The sequence below is a fragment of the Tachypleus tridentatus genome, chromosome 1, assembly GCF_004210375.1.
Source record: "Tachypleus tridentatus isolate NWPU-2018 chromosome 1, ASM421037v1, whole genome shotgun sequence".
In the NCBI taxonomy this organism is placed as follows: Eukaryota; Metazoa; Arthropoda; class Merostomata; order Xiphosura; family Limulidae; genus Tachypleus; species Tachypleus tridentatus.
This window is the reverse complement of record NC_134825.1, coordinates 52,947,377-52,963,653: the sequence shown is the minus strand read 5'-3', so window position 1 is coordinate 52,963,653 and position 16,277 is coordinate 52,947,377. Positions and strand designations below refer to the sequence as shown.

Genomic DNA, 16,277 nt, shown 5'->3' with positions numbered 1-16,277 from the left:
CATGCTTGCCCTTTTAGCCGTTAGGGCGTTATAATATGATGGTCAATCCCACTATTCGCTGGTAAAAGAGTCGCACAAGAGTTGGCGTTGGGTGGTGATGACTAGCTGCCTTCCTTCTAGGGACGGATAGCGCAGATAGGCCCCTGAGTAGCTTTGCGCGAAATTCAAAAACAAACAAACAAACAGTAAACATTTATACCAGCATCTCAAACTAATGTTTGAAAATATTTGACGAACAAATCCAGGCCACATCGTGCATAGTAAATGTAACAATTCTTGCCATAAGTGATCAAGTTTATTGTTGTTTTACTTCTTTGCATTATTACTGTTCAACGGTATTTTGCTCTACATAATTCTAACGTTGAAGTTTTAGAAAGTTAAGAAGTTTCTGGAATGAACGAGTCCCACTATTTCTGACATATATACCCTACTACTGAGATTCAAGTGAAGATATTATGTTGAGAGGCCCGGCATGGCCAAGCGTGTTAAGGCGTTCGACTCGTAATTCGAGGGTCACGAGTTCGAATCCCAGTCGCACCAAACATGCTCGTCCTTTCAGCCGTGGGGGCGTTATAATGTGACGGTCAATCTCACTATTCGTTGGTAAAAGAGTAGCCCAAGAGTTGGCGGTGGGTGGTTATGACTAGCTGCTTTCTACCTAGTCTTACACTGCTAAATTAGGGACGGCTAACGCAGATAGCCCTCGATTAGCTTTGCACGAAATTGAAAACAAACAAACAATTATGTTGAGAAAATCTGCTTAAACTATAACTTGTTACACTCACACATATATGTCTCTTGAGACTATTGACCTTTTCTGTATCGATTAACCTTGGCATACAAATTGCATTCAAATATTTGTCGATAACAATCTAAATAGCGCCTATTAAGGTATCTCTTTGTCTCTTCAGAAAAATATTGGAAGACAGAATATGTTGGAGCTTTATAAACTGAATATATTATAATGAAACCCTATTGTATTCATTTACCATGCTCTGTTTTGTCAATGTTTCCATGAGTTTTAAGTTTATTTTTTAAAATTATTTGATTATTTTAAGAGCTCAATGACGACACATGGACGTCCGATTGGCCTTGTTTGCAAGTGAGGTATTTCAAAATATCTTGTGTTTGATTACAGTCTCTGAGGCCTATTCAACGCCAACGTAGTTACTCAGCAGACGCGTGAATGATTTAACAAATTCGATGCAGTAAATGATAATTTACTTACAAACATGAGTAAACTCAACATCTAAAGATTCGTGATGCATTAAAACAGTTTTGAATTCACTATTACATCATTTTTAACAAATAGAGGACTGAAGGAAATCGAATTATCATTTCAATATTTCTCATTAGAATCGAACTATAGCTCTTGATGGTGTTCTCGATAAACATGGTATAAAATGAATTTTTTCACAACCTTATAAACGAATTTCAAAAAATGGCGATTATTATGAAAGTCAAATTAAATATTCTCTTTACATTTTCAACTTAGTTTTTGTAGTTTCTTTCGGCTACCAACCGTTTATTACGAGTTCAATAGTTCTTAAAATTTAACCCCCCCCCAGTTGCACAATAGTATTTTACCATAATTTGACATAATTTTATATCGTACTCATAAAATTCAAATGATGTTCGTTCTTATTTTAAAAATAGCCTTGCAAAATAAAATTTTGACTAATTTAGTGGAATCAAAGCTTTTCGAAAATCCAGACTGGTTCGTTTTCTTTTCTTTCTTGTCGAGAATAAAGTTTTTAGATTTCTAATATAATTACGAGGAGGTTCAAACACTAAAACTGGCGTAATGAGGCAGACATTAATAAATATAATTTTCAAACAGTTAAAGCAGATAAACTATTTGATGTAAACAACTTGTAAACGATTATCTTGATATAGTGTCACTGCAGAGGAGTTAAACTGGATCAGTTACAACGCCAATTTGTTTCACGAGCAAGTTTAAGTGCTGATTCTAATTGACCTAGCATAATAAAATGACAACTGGATATTGTTTTAATGGTATTTCACTCACCACTGTAACAGCATCATTTAGTAAAGACTCCCCGAACACTAATATGTACAATACTTCGTTCACATGAATCTCTTCGAAAACAGCCAGAACGGCTACAGGGTCAACAGCGGACACGATAGAACTAAATAAAAGTATGTCAAGAAGAGGAATGTCCACTCCATATAGACCAGTTAATCCAACTGCCCATAAGGAGAATCCAATGGTTAAGGCATTCCAGACAGTGCCGATTACAGCATATACCAAAATGGATACCATGTTATCAAAGAAGAGGCGATTGGGCATGAAGTAGCCAGCGTCCAAAATAATTGGAGGTAACATGTACAAGAAGAATACTTCTGGGGTCAAAGGTCCAACTTGTTCAATGCCGGTGTAGAAGAGTATTAATCCAATGATTACTCCAACCACGATAAGTACACAGCTCTCTGGAAAGATTACGCTGAGCTTTGGGGTAACATGAAAACCTGAAATAAAACAATATTAAACGTTGAAGTTTCCTCTATACATTCCTTAATCTCCTTACAAGATAGCACCAAATCACAATGATTGTTAATTTTTATTGATTATTTAGTTATTAGATTTAATGGTTAATGAACATCTTAGCTGAACTAGTTATGATTTACTAAATGATATTAAAAAAAAAACGTTTTAATGCAACACGCCATCATCCTTTCTACATTTTTAAAGTTCATAAATCATTTTAACAAAGCACAGTCCAAACAGACAAATCATACGTCATTAATAGTGTTTGAGAAAAATCACAAATGCAAGTAGTTATTTCTTTGTTTTGGAGCCATGAACATACAACTAGCATAAATAATTACACATTCTACTCCATCCTGCTCTCGTCGTCCAGCTTGACTTATTAATACATAAAAACCAAACTTTTGAATCGGTGAGAACCTATTAGTTCATCCATTGCCTCAATTGTTCATGGTAAAAGAAAGGAAGCAATGCAATTTACCACATTAACTCAACTAAATTCAACAATGAACTTTAGCGCATCCTTCTTCTTCCTCTCGAAAACTTCAAGTACTTTTCCAAATGTGTATGATTTCATTAACATCCAAAATATTTCTGTGGTAATGGCATCCTTGAACATCCAGGAAAGCCTGTTCAGTGGTTACTAGTTCAGAAAAGTCTGTACAGTAGTTTTTTGTTGTTTTTAAATTGGAGAGCATGACCAGTAACTATGTTGGAAAGAGTAACCATTGTTCAATCCATTTTGGTCATCTGGTCCACAAATACATCTGCATATCTAATCAGCAAGTCACTGAATTGCTTTTTCTGAGATGAGTTTAAACTGTTAACCTATACAATTAAACGACCAACCAACTACTCAGATATATCGATAGTCCCATGCTTGCTTTAATCTTGGGTGCAATATATGCAGCTATATTCTGGTTACTTCCTATACTTATACCTATTTCATAATTACGAAACAACATTGAATAGCCTCTCATTATACAAATAACGTAACGCTGATTGTTTTCTGGACAGTACGTAATTGGCCAGTCCTGAGAAAAATGGACTGACCATTAAACCCTCCCATGGTACATCAATCTGATGGCTAGGCCTGATTTTGGTTTTTTACTTTTCTGTAGCATTTACCCCATGGCCAAACCTTGGCACATCTTCCCATTAGCTAGTAACCACCGTGCCTGCATTGTAATGCCAGGATGTTTGAGTGGCTTGTAAACCGTAAATGCAGTCCTAGTTTGATAAAGTAAGAGACCTGACTAGGTCAGCAATTTTTGAGGTATAGCCACTACAGTCGAAGATTTTTCCCACTAATGCCTAGCTCAAAGTTATTACTTCGTTCAAAGTCACAATGAAAACTTTCTTTGTTAAGGTGAAAATGTTCCTGAACTTCATACAAGTACTTTATGGCTTTGCAGAAAAGTCCCTAAACAAACGTATTTATGGATATACCATCACAATACAGCGTTGCAATTCTTATCAGGTAAAGAAAAATACAGATTGTCCACATAAATGACCAAACTCTTAGTGCCAGTCTTTACCCAATGAACTGGCAGCACAACTCAAATATGAACATGTTTTAGTCCTCTTTTCACTGCTTCCAACACTAGTGGCAAAATCAGCTTTGTCTTGGTGTGGGCTAATAAACACTCCAATGCCTGACTGACATTACACTGATGTTGCAAGTGTAGGTTGGCAAATACTCTCTTGGATTGACACTGGTTGGTAATTAGTCCCTAGTTCAGGTTGGTAAAAAAAGTAACTGCTTTAAGAAACTCGTTATATAGTGACGCCACTATATCTTATACATCATCCAGAGCTTGCATTTGTAGCTGATCAGTGTTGAAGATTTCCAAACATTGGTAAAAGCCCTATATAAAGGAGAGCGCATTTCTTATTTGTAACAACACTTATCTCTCCAACCTCTGTTTCTTTCTGAAAGCAAATTCTTCCTCTCGTTTAGGAGTAATTCTACATTGAGAATATGCCATTTGTTTAGTAAAAATATTTACTTAAATTTGTTCAAGTTCAATAAATCATGTAAGTGCTAACACATACACTAACAAAAGCACAAAATTGCAATACATTCTGTGGTCATTGCGACAAAATGTCTCTTTTCTTCCTCTTCTGTGGCATGCTTAGGTAAAATTAATTTCCGCACATGTATTAAGTAGTTCCATGCAAAAGATTCTTTTCACTTTTCAAAAAGTGGTAAGATAATGCACTTGAACTCTGAATTCAAGAAAAAATTACACTATTATTCAAAACTGTTTTTTTTTTTTTAATTTCGCGCAAATTTACACGAAGGCTATTTGCGCTACCTGTTCCTAATTTAGTAGCGTAAGACTAAAGAGAAGGCAGTTATTCATTACCACCCACTGCAAACTCGTGAAATACTCTTTTACCACCGAATAGTGGGATTGACCGTAACATTATAACGCTTTCACAGCTGAGAGGACGACCATGTTTGGTGTGACTGGGATTCGAACCCGCGACCCTCAGATTGGGAGTCGAGCACCCTAACCACGTGGCCATGCCAGGCCGATATTCAAAACTTGAACAATCCGTATAAATGAATTATTGAATGATACTGAGCCGATTCTATAATTGGTTTTGTCTCGTATGTAGCCCCCCGCTAGTTCAGCGGTATGTCTATGGATTTGCAACGTTAAAATCAGGGGCTCGATTCTCCTCGGTGGGCTCAGCAGAAAGCCCGATGTGACTTTGCTATAAGAAAACACACACAAACACAGAGTCTCGCATGTTTTCAATGTGTATAAAAAATAATGTTGATTTATGTAAACCTCACACAAGTGTTTTCATTGTTTTGTTTTTGGTAACAAATTTACCGGAGCATTACTAGAAACACGTACGTTTTTCGGATTATTCAGCCTTTTCACTAATATAATCACTGGTAAAAAGATGCACTTTCGAATAGTATCGTCTCTTAGCTGTTTAGTAATGAAAACCATATATTTTCTAATTATGGGTTTTCCCATCTTAAAAATGTAGGAGAGTTTTGTGAAAACTATGCAAATAAGTGCTTGATTTCAGTCTATTAATAAGACTATATAGCATTTTCTTTCTAATTGCTTGAGCTATGGATTATTCTTATTCTTATCTCGCACCGATAATATAAATGATAATTTTATCTAAAACTATAACAACTTACAATACGAAATTAATTTGAAATTATCATTTTTATTATATTAGTATAAACACTAATAATAACACGATTGACGTGTTTTCCCTAAAATAGTCGAACATAATTTAAAAATCACGTTTAATCTTAAAGCTCATTTGTAACACAACTAAAATACACATGCTAGTGGTCATCAATCGAACGTTGTATGGCTTGGCATGGCTAGGTGGATAGGTCGCGGGTTCAAATCCCCGTCACACCAAACATATTCGTTCTTTCAGCCGTGGAAGCGTAATAATGTGACGGTCAATCCCACTTTTCGTTGATAAAAGAGCAGCCTAAGAGTTAGCAGTTAGTGGCGATGACTAGCTGCCTTCCCTCTGGTTGTACACTGCTAAATTAGAGACGGCTAGCACAGATAGCTCTCGTGTAAATTTGCTCGAAATTCAAAACAAACAAAGAAACCTTTCTATGAATTTATAGATTTTTATCTTTACCTTAGAAATTTAGGTATTTATAAGAATTGCATATATTAAATTTATGTAATTTGAATCGTAATCTTAGGGTCGAGGATTCGAATCTCGTTCTCGATCATCCTCAGCCATGAGGAAGAAGTTACACGCACAGCTAATCCCACTATTTGTTGGTAGAAGAAGTTCAAGGGTTGCGCGAAGCTAAAAAAAAAAAAAAAAACCTTTACTTTAAAATGCAGATATTTTTCTTCACTTCAATAACCTAACAATTTTTAGTATTGTTAAGTAAGCTTTTCTTTCTTTAGAAGTCCATTATTTTCTGCAATATTGTACCTTTCAGGAACTATCATGCCAACATGGAATTTCACGAATATAGTGACTGTGTTTAAATATTTGTTCAGACTTTAGTATTTTATCTAAATTGTCTCAATCTCTTATTTATTTTGCATTTAAACTCCTATAAAATATATTGAGAGTAGAAACGCATTAATATTTCTTTTAATGTAATGATTAAAAACGTACAACAGTTTTGCTACCTCTACAAGCAACATACCAACACGGTCACTAATATTTTGAAATTATGACTGCGTGACATCAATATAACTACAATGAATTAGCAGGAATCCCCCTTTGAAATAAGCAATAAAGATGATGTCATTACAACACAAAACATCGTTTGGGAAAGAAAGAACTGTGTATTTCAATTCGGGTTTTCCATTTTTTGTCTAGTTCACAAAATTACAAACGGATTTCCAAAGTTTCAACTTAAGCATGCAAACATTATTTAGCACTAAAAAGAGATGTTCATGGTCACGTGGGTAGTTTTAACTGTGAAGTACTTGTATCATTTAAGAATGATCCAAATAAAATAAATTACAATTAACAAGGTCTTAACGAGTTAAAGACACTAAGGCAGGGTTTACCGAAGTGTGAGTCGCAGGAGATTTGAATTTGGGTCGCAAACACTTAGGAAAAAATTATGTTTTCCTGTAAATTTTTCAGGTAAAAAGCAATATTTTATTTCATATTATTTTATATAATAAGAATAAATTTATGAAATTTCTTTAATGCCATTTCAAATCATGATTTTATTTACTTTTGTTTGTTTGTTTGTAATTAAGGGCAAAAAGCTATCTCCGATCTGTCCACCACGAAACCTGGTTTCTAGCGTTGTAAGTCCGCTATACTACTGTGTAATTTAACGAAACGTGGTGACAGAACTACACCAACTAAGCCTAAAACAACACTGAGAAACTACTATACTCGAAAAAATAAAGCGCGTATTAAAAGTGTTAACTTACAATTCTCCTACCAAATCTTTCAACCGATGTAATGGTTTTTTTATAGTTTAGTAGTTTAACATTGTATCCACATCCATTTTTACTCCAAGCATTGCAATTATTTTTACAATTTCTTGAGGTGGCTCTAACGTTGGGACGCAGCAATGGGGATATTTCTATCGAGTCTTCTTGCCATGAAAAAGTTTGGGAACACCGTATCAAGGTATTAAGCCGTGCTGTTTTAATCACAGGTTAAATAGCAATATAATTATATTAAATTACTCTTTTTTACTGTTATGTAAAAGGTATATTTTATTACAAAGTTCAAATATATGTAATAATGAAAGATGGTCTGTATGACTGACTAATCAATAGGTTTTTTTATTCCATACTTTGATTTTTTTGCTGTGATAGCTCAAAAGTTGAAAAGGCAAAAAAATAATTATGTCGAATAATACCGACTGAAGTCAGTAAATGACAACAACTTGAGAATTTGTGTTTTCTGATAACCACCAGCTTAAGACTTCATTCTTATTGTACTGTTTGGATATAGCAACTTTAAAATTGATTTTTTGAGGTGGAGATGGGGTTTGTTAGCCCAAAATTATCATGATAGTACGGAGTATGTATTCAGAAACCTGCAAAACACTTCTTCTTACATTAGTGTCTTTATTGCAACAATACCCCTTAATTTATAGAATAATACAAGATAATTGTAGTCGCAAATACCGAAATCTGTAAGACCACATGTCTTGGGCCTAACTCTACCTAAGCCTTTATTATGAACGGCTTATAATTGTTAAGAGATAAATCAACACTGTATTTTATGTGTTGTTGTTTTTCTTGCTTTAGTTTAGTTAATGCTATACTTTCCCATACTTGTAATTATCAATAAATCAATTTATAACGTTATTTTACAACCTAATATTAGACCTTTTAAAAAAACAACGTTAATAACCTTCAATATATTGTTGTACAAAATGTCTGCTGAAGTATATTTACATCCGCATTATGTTTACATCCATTGATATAAAGTACATGCAGATGCGCATTTAGATAGCACAGTACGCGAGCATTTTCAGAGAATGGAAAAGCTGAGTATTATTACAATAAATACTCCAACAACATAAGAAATAAAATATGTCAGCACAGTTACATAGCAGATATAAAAAAAAATACATTGACACCGCCCTGAGAAGGAGACAGAAAATAAATGAGTAAGTAACAACAAAATACAATTTCAAAATCAAAAAACAACGAAAACAGTACGAATTACTATAGTACAGGAGGGAGGGGTCCACTCTTCAAAACCTAAATCCCCATAATTGACGTAGATACTCAAGACAACAGGATAACTTAGAATTAATGTGTTGGGCACCTTCTTGTAGTATTTTATCGCGGATTCAGATATCCCGAAAGGAAAGGTAGTTAGTCATATTCCATTCATTTTGATCATATTTCTGCTTCTTCCAGTTTATTGATGATGTGGCTATTTACACTCCAACCACAGCAGCGAGAAATTTACAACCACGATTAAATTAAATAGAAAACTACTGAAACAAATTGAAAATAAAGATAAACGGTACTAAAACACAAATCATATTATTCACAAAATCATAAAAGAAGAGCGAACAGCCTCCAAAATTATACAATTACAGAGCTCTTCCCCAGGTAGCCACGTCAGTCAACATTCCAAGGTCTAATCTATGACTAAATTAATTTGAACTAAACATATAAATGAAAGTAGAAGCGAAATCTGGAAGAGAGCAAATTATATACGATGTCTGACTGACAACAACAACGGCGCAACAACAGAAAATATACTCAAAATATATAAAACCCAAATACGCCCTGTGGCAGATTACGCCTACCTAGCACGGTTAAATGTACCCAACTCACATGTAAACAAGTTATAAATAATACAAAATTAAATAATCACTATAGCGTACAGAGTTTCTAGATGTACAGACACAACATTTCATATAATTATTTAAACAACTCTATGTTGTAAGAAAGATTTCCAAATAAATCAACAAATTACTTTCACAGAAATTTTGACAAAAATTAATGATTACGAATGCTTTGTCATGAATATCAAAATACAAATCTTTTGATAATCCACGTCCATTTACTGTTATTAAGTCAAGTTTAGTTGTAACATTAACCAAATAAATAGTATACAAAACAAGCATTTATTTAGTTCTAATAATTATTTGCTTGTTTTCTGAATTTCGCGCAAAGCTACACGACGGCTATTTGCGCTAGCCGTCCCTAATTTAGCAGTGTAAGACTAGAAGGAAGGCAGCTAGTCATTACCATCCCACCCACTCTTGGACTACTCCTTTATCAATGAATAGTGTGATTGACCGAACATTATAACGCCCCCACGGCTGAAAGGGCGAGCCTCTTTAGTGCGACATAAATTCGAACCCGCGACCCTCAGATTACGAGTCGAACACCTTAACCCACCTGGCTATGCCGGGCCAGCTCTAATAATAAATACACACACATATATATATATATATATACACATTGTTATAAGCTACATCTTCAGTGTTATAATTCAGGTATATTTTAGAGGGTGCTGCTAATCATGATTAAATAGTCCGAAAAGCTTTGTTTGTTTGTTTGAAGTTAAGCACAAATCTATACAATGGGCTATCTGTACTTTGTCCACCACAGATATCGAAATCCAGTTTTTAGCGTGTAAGTCCGCAGTCGCATTCATACTATTGTGCCACTGCGAGAGGGGGGCAGTTCGTGAAGCTTCGTCTAAGATTTAGAGACAAAGATACATTATTTATGAATATATGTAGTTAGCTATTAAAGTGGAAAAAAACTTACTGAACGAGAGAATATATTAAAATCGATTGTAAGAGGATTTAGAGTTTGAAAGAAAAATCTCAAAATCAGAGAAACGCACGTATAGGTCATCGTTTCTTAGATTACATGACTTATGGTTATTGTAACATGATAAACCAGCGATGTTAATATTTAATATGCATGCATTGACGTATAATTTTTTATACAGGAAATAACATTTCTCCTGTTAAATTATAAAGGTGTCAAGTTACGATCCATATAGTAACAAGTTTTAAGTACCAAAATAAAAATTGACAGCTTATACCTTCGACAAACCCTAGTAACTTCTAAAAAACAAATATTTACATTCCTGACTATGGGTATGACGCATCAGTTTAGTTTAAATATTGTCAGTATTATTATAAAAAACAGCAACTATATACACCAAATACTTGATCACTTTTATTCAGTTTTGAATACTTTTTTGTTTTGTATGTGTCTATATAACATACATTTTCATCAAAGTTGAGTGTACTGTTATATTTCAGTACTATGCACGAATATTCAATAAATGTGAACCTTTGCCCCTGCTGGTAGACTGAAAAACTTTAAAAGCCCACCAGTAGCACAGCGGTATGTCTGCAGACTTACAACGCTAAAATCCGGGTTTCGATCCCGTGATGGGTAGAACACAGATAGCTCATTGTGTTGCTTTATGCCTAACTTCAAACAAACAAACAGTTTTGTAAAAGGGAATGAAAAGTAAACACACCTACACCATGTGTTTCCCCGTTTCATGATTATACACTCATCACAAATATTTTTAAAAACATTATATTTCTTCGGGAGTGTAAGAGACTAATTGTTTCAAGCACACGCAAAACCGCCCCATGAAGAAGTTTTCTCGACAGTGTATATTATCAGCACTGTTAATATTATCAACACCAAAATTATTTACTTCTTACAGTGAGTGTGTTTAAATCTATTACAAATCTATTTTTAGTAAATAATATTGTTAAAGGGACTTTCTTTCGTTAGATTATTCTGTTAACTTACCTTGTCAAATAATTCAAAATCCAGTCTACGTAACGATACAAAATTAGTTCATTTCTCTCTTAACGTTTTTATAGGCTTGTACATTTTGTAAACTGTCGGCCAAGTTTACCAACTGTTCTACATTGACAAATAAATAAACTTACCTTTACATCTTGTGGAGTTCCTTGAACAATACTAATATAAAAACAAAACACTTTGCTAATTCATTCACCAGGTTTCTTTCGTGGTTTTCTCTCTTATTCTTATGGCATACAGATGTACAAATGGGATGGCCTTTTTTTCCTTGTTGTCACTGGCTGTCCGTTCCCTTTGGTAATATGATCGACTGAATTCACTAGCGGGGTCATCTTTGAATGAAGTGGTCTTGACTTGAACCCTCGGCTTCTCGACAGGTTGAGAGTGTCTGCTTAGAAAATTTTCTTGAGTTACCCAATTAGCCACCATTTAACACTATACTTCCAAAGACAATCACAGTGGATGCCTTTTATTTTGGATTGCTAATAGTTCTAGATTATGTAATCCACATCAATTTTGTAGTACAATGTATGGCTCTGCCGAACAATTACTCCTCTCTTTTAATGAGAAGTCTGTAGCCTTATCATATCTTTTTGCTGAAATCTCATTTTATCAATATTAACATTATAACAACCTTTCATTTTATAACAAATTGGTTTAAATCTCTTTTCGGGTAAAGTTCTGTGTTAATGTTTTATTATTCACATCAACGAGAACTTTTCTGATTACCAATTCATCAGGATATTCTGATATATTTGATTCCACTACATCCTAGTCACGAGATGAAATAATTTATCATCTCAGTATTTTACTTTTTGATTGTGAAATGACCATCATCACTGTTTCCACTGGAAATTCAACTTTCGATGTAGTAATTCTGATATAGTACATAGAGATTTCTTGGTCATACTCTATGAAGCTTCATGATGTTAGCAAAACCTTGAATCCATGTCGTCACTTGAAGCCATTTCCCAATATGCACTTTTCCTTGATGTCAATAACCCACATACCATGAAGCCAGCGACGTTTCCACAGTAAGGGCAATTTTTGAACTTCCCTTTTACTTGAACTTTATGCCCACTTGCTGTATTCACAAATTTCTCTTCTTTCTTAATCTCTTGAAGCAATTTTCACCTTTCCTTAATCAGTTACGTGAAAAAATAGTAGCTGTGGAACCAGTGTCAACTACTTCCAGGTTTGTCATGAATAAGTCCATGAACTCGTGGACAGCTTTCCTTAAATAATGAACGTTTCTCATTTGGGGTAAGTGGAGTATTTCCAATTGAACTTTGCCTCATAAATCCAACTAGTTTTGCTTTTTGTTGTCTACTTAGTTCTATATTCAACCAGAATATGGAACATCTTGGTCTTGGTAATATAGTTGCAAAATCATTAAGTGTAGGAGATAATATGCGACTTATGTTTTCCGAAAATAAGGTAGCATTTTCATAGCTAGTCATGATGAACTAACTGAATGAATCACCAGTTATTGCAGGTTTATACAACTTGCAGAAGAAAAGGAACATTGTCACGTGGACTACTAGCTTCACAAGAGTAGACACTAAGTTATATCATATATATTTATGTATAAACTAAATGCATTGAATGATATATAAAGATTGGAAATGACTTGTCAGAAAACAGTATAGTGCATGTACATGATGATGTACATGCACTATACTATTATTTCCAAGCGCGGCCCGGCATGACCAAGTGCGTTAAGGAATGCGACTCGTAATCTGAGGGTCGCGGGTTCGCATCCGCGTCGCGCCAAACATGCTCGCCCTCCCAGCCGTGGGGGCGTTATAATGTGACGGTCAATCCCACTATTCGTTGGTAAAAGAGTAGCCCAAGAGTTGGCGGTGGGTGGTGATGACTAGCTGCCTTCCCTCTAGTCTTACACTGCTAAATTAGGGACGGCTAGCACAGATAGCCCTCGAGTAGCTTTGTGCGAAATTCCAAAACAAACAAACAAACAGTTTTCAAGCGATGCCTGTATTATTTTAAACAGAACCAAGCTTTTCCTTTGCTTCATTGTTTTTATAAATAAAATTTTATAAAGTAGTCCATTAATTAACTAAATAAAATATAATCCTATATTAATTCGCTGAAGTACATTTGAGCATGAGTTGATGTACAAAGTGAAACTTTATATCCAAACAGGCTCACAATCATAATACGTTTACCTTTATCTTTAGAATTGTGAACTACTTATCTTAATAAAACGGAGAAGATGGATTGCCACATTTTTCTGTTTAAATGTTAGAAATCAAATTCAACAACCACTCGTAATAAAGGCAAGTTACACAGCCGTTGCCCTGAAATATGAGAAATATGCTTTGGCATATACTTTTTCAAGCTTAGCGTGGATCGAATTGTGTATATTACATTTTAAAACTCACTGTGGAGGACAACAGCAAGATTCAGAGACATGATGAAGTGATTAGTTTTGTATTGTAGAAATAAAAGTAAAAATTTTCAACATAGTAGGGACCAGATAATATTATTGTTCAAAACAATACTATTTCTAAAACGTCTTAGAGAGTCCCCCATTTCTTTTTATTTCCCAAGATATGCTATTTTATTTTGTTTCATCTGTTTGTTTTTTTTGTTTTTGAAAAGCTACTCTAGGGCCATCTGCGCTAGCCGGCAGTGTAAGACTAGAGGGAAGGCAGCTAGTCATCACCCCCCATGGCCAACTCTTGGGCTACTCTTTTACCAACGAATAGTGGGATTGACCGTCACATTATAACGCCCCTACGGCTAAAAGGGCGAGCATGTTTGGTGCGACCGGGATTCGAACCCGCGACCCTCAGATTACGAGTCGCACGCCTTAACCCACCTGGCCATACCGAGCCAAATGTTGTTTCATCTATGAAGACGTTTCTAACAAGATTCGTATAATAGTTATTCAAAACAAAGTTTTGGCGTATTTGATAGCAGAAATAAAGGCTCGGCGTGGCCAGGTGGTTAGGGTGCTCGACTCGTAATCTGAGGTTGCAGGTTCCAATCTCCGTCACACCAAGCATGCTCAACCCTTCAGCCGTGGGTGGCGCTATAATGTTACAGTTTATCCCATTATTCGTTGGTAAAAGAGTAGTCCAAGAGTTGGCCGTGGGTGGTGATGACTATTTGCCTTCCCTCTAATCTTTTACTGCTAAATTATGGACGTCTAGCGCAGATTGCCTTCGTGTAGTTTTACGTGAAATCTAGAAAACGAAAGAGCAGAAATAAAATGTACGTAAGAGAAGCCTTATTATAATATTATAATGAATCGACGTGATTTCGTGAGTCTGTTGGTTATTGTGATAAAGTGTATTCTACATAAGTATTACCAAATTCTGATAGAGTAAGAACTCCTATAAAAAGAGAAGCAAATTTTTAGCGTAACACTTGTGACCTGAAGTTATAATTCAACCTACGTGAAACCTTCAACCGTAAATTATACGGAAAACGAAACCGATAACGTCATACAGAGATAAATTAGTAAATGTACCAGTATTTTCGTGTGAACGAGCTTCCACTTATTAAAGAGTTCCCCAACCATCCATCATCTCTTATCACTTTTATCCGGGTATGTATTTCTCTGACTTCCTACATCTTCTATTCCAGTAAAACTGTGAAATAACATACTATATTTGATATGTCAGTTGTAGCATGTCTATGACAAATAAAACACAAATCGCATGTTTTATGCGTAACAAAAACAATAGAACACTTTCGAATTTTATAATAAGAATACGCGAGGAAAACGTGCTGGATCTCTGACACTAATGGGACTGACATAGTCTAGTGTTTAGCGAGCCCAGAATTTGAATTGGCAGAGTCATTGTTCATGTCACATTATCACAAATGCACTCCGTAGTTCAAAGCCATGAGTGAGCTAATCTCAGTATTCATTCTGATTAAAGTAGTCCAAGATTTGGCGGGTGGTGCTTTGGCCAGCCGCATTTCCTCAACTGAATTAGTTCAAAAACAGTTCTTTGTGTAACTATGCACAGATATTCGTGTAATTTCACGTGCAATTCTGAAACAATCAAACAAGTGGAAGCTATTCCTTTTAACTTTAGAAAGCACGATCTGGACGAAACAATGTAATAATTTTGATTATATAATTCAATATTTATTTATTTATTTAAAAAATGAACTGTAAATGTTGTACGCACGCAACAAATCTGACGTTGAGATAGATTTTTTTTATGTTTATTAGGAATTAGAATGGACGTAATCATTCGGTATAATTCTCAATGTCAGTATATAGAAAGGGCTGAAGACATTTTATGTATTGAAATGGTTTTGAATAAGCAGCTTCGAAAATAATATGACAAACACTTGTGATATAAAGTCGAAATGAATCAGACCTACATCTTAATATTGTTAAGAGTTGTTATACAGTGTAATGTTAACAAAAGCTTTTTTTTTTTTGTAATGGTGTGTAACATTAATGTACACTTCGTAGACTTAGAATTTTTAAAACGGTGATAACCCTTGTGCTTAATAGCACATGAAAGGAGGATAGAGAAACTTAGAAAACAAAAAAAACCACCCAGAAAGAGACCTGCAACAAGTGTCATCCCAGCCGTGGAAAACAAAAAACCATCCAGAAAGAGACCTGCAACAAGTGTCATTCCAGTCTTGGAAAACAAAAAACCATCCAGAAAGAGACCTGCAACAAATGTCATCTCAGCATTGGAAAACAAAAAACCATCCATAAAGAGACTTGCAACAAGTGGCATCCCAGCCTTGGAAAACAAAATGCACCACCGTGAAACAGGTGAAAATCCACGAACGTAAAGATCAGTGATGAAAGTTGTGCCTATCTCAGACAGCAGTTCTCAACATAATCAAGAAGGACTTTAGACTGGTAACTAGGTCAGCTGGGTATTGGTAAGTAAGGTTTCCAGTTATATCTATTGTTCAATGTAACATACATTAAGCATCTATAGAATTAAATGGGTGTGAAGACATAAGAGTCGAGACACCAGACTCGGCGCTTAGGGATT

The 16,277-nt window shown here is 35.0% G+C and overlaps 1 protein-coding gene across 2 annotated transcripts in view; it reads right to left on the bottom strand.

The window, feature by feature from the left end:
* LOC143248752 (Na(+)/H(+) exchanger protein 2-like) overlaps positions 1 to 16,277 on the bottom strand; it is a 52,997-nt gene that overhangs the window by 24,489 nt on the left and 12,231 nt on the right. Inside the window, exons 1-2 of one of the 2 annotated variants that reach the window (XM_076497448.1) lie at positions 11,471 to 11,767; positions 2,030 to 2,490 (exon numbers count right to left, since the gene is read on the bottom strand). In XM_076497448.1, coding sequence (XP_076353563.1) covers positions 2,030 to 2,347 — 318 coding nt within the window. In that variant the 5' untranslated portion in view covers positions 2,348 to 2,490; positions 11,471 to 11,767. Of the gene's footprint in view, positions 1 to 2,029; positions 2,491 to 11,470; positions 11,768 to 16,277 lie in introns of those variants that run through there. The other variant, XM_076497439.1, reaches the window with a different exon arrangement.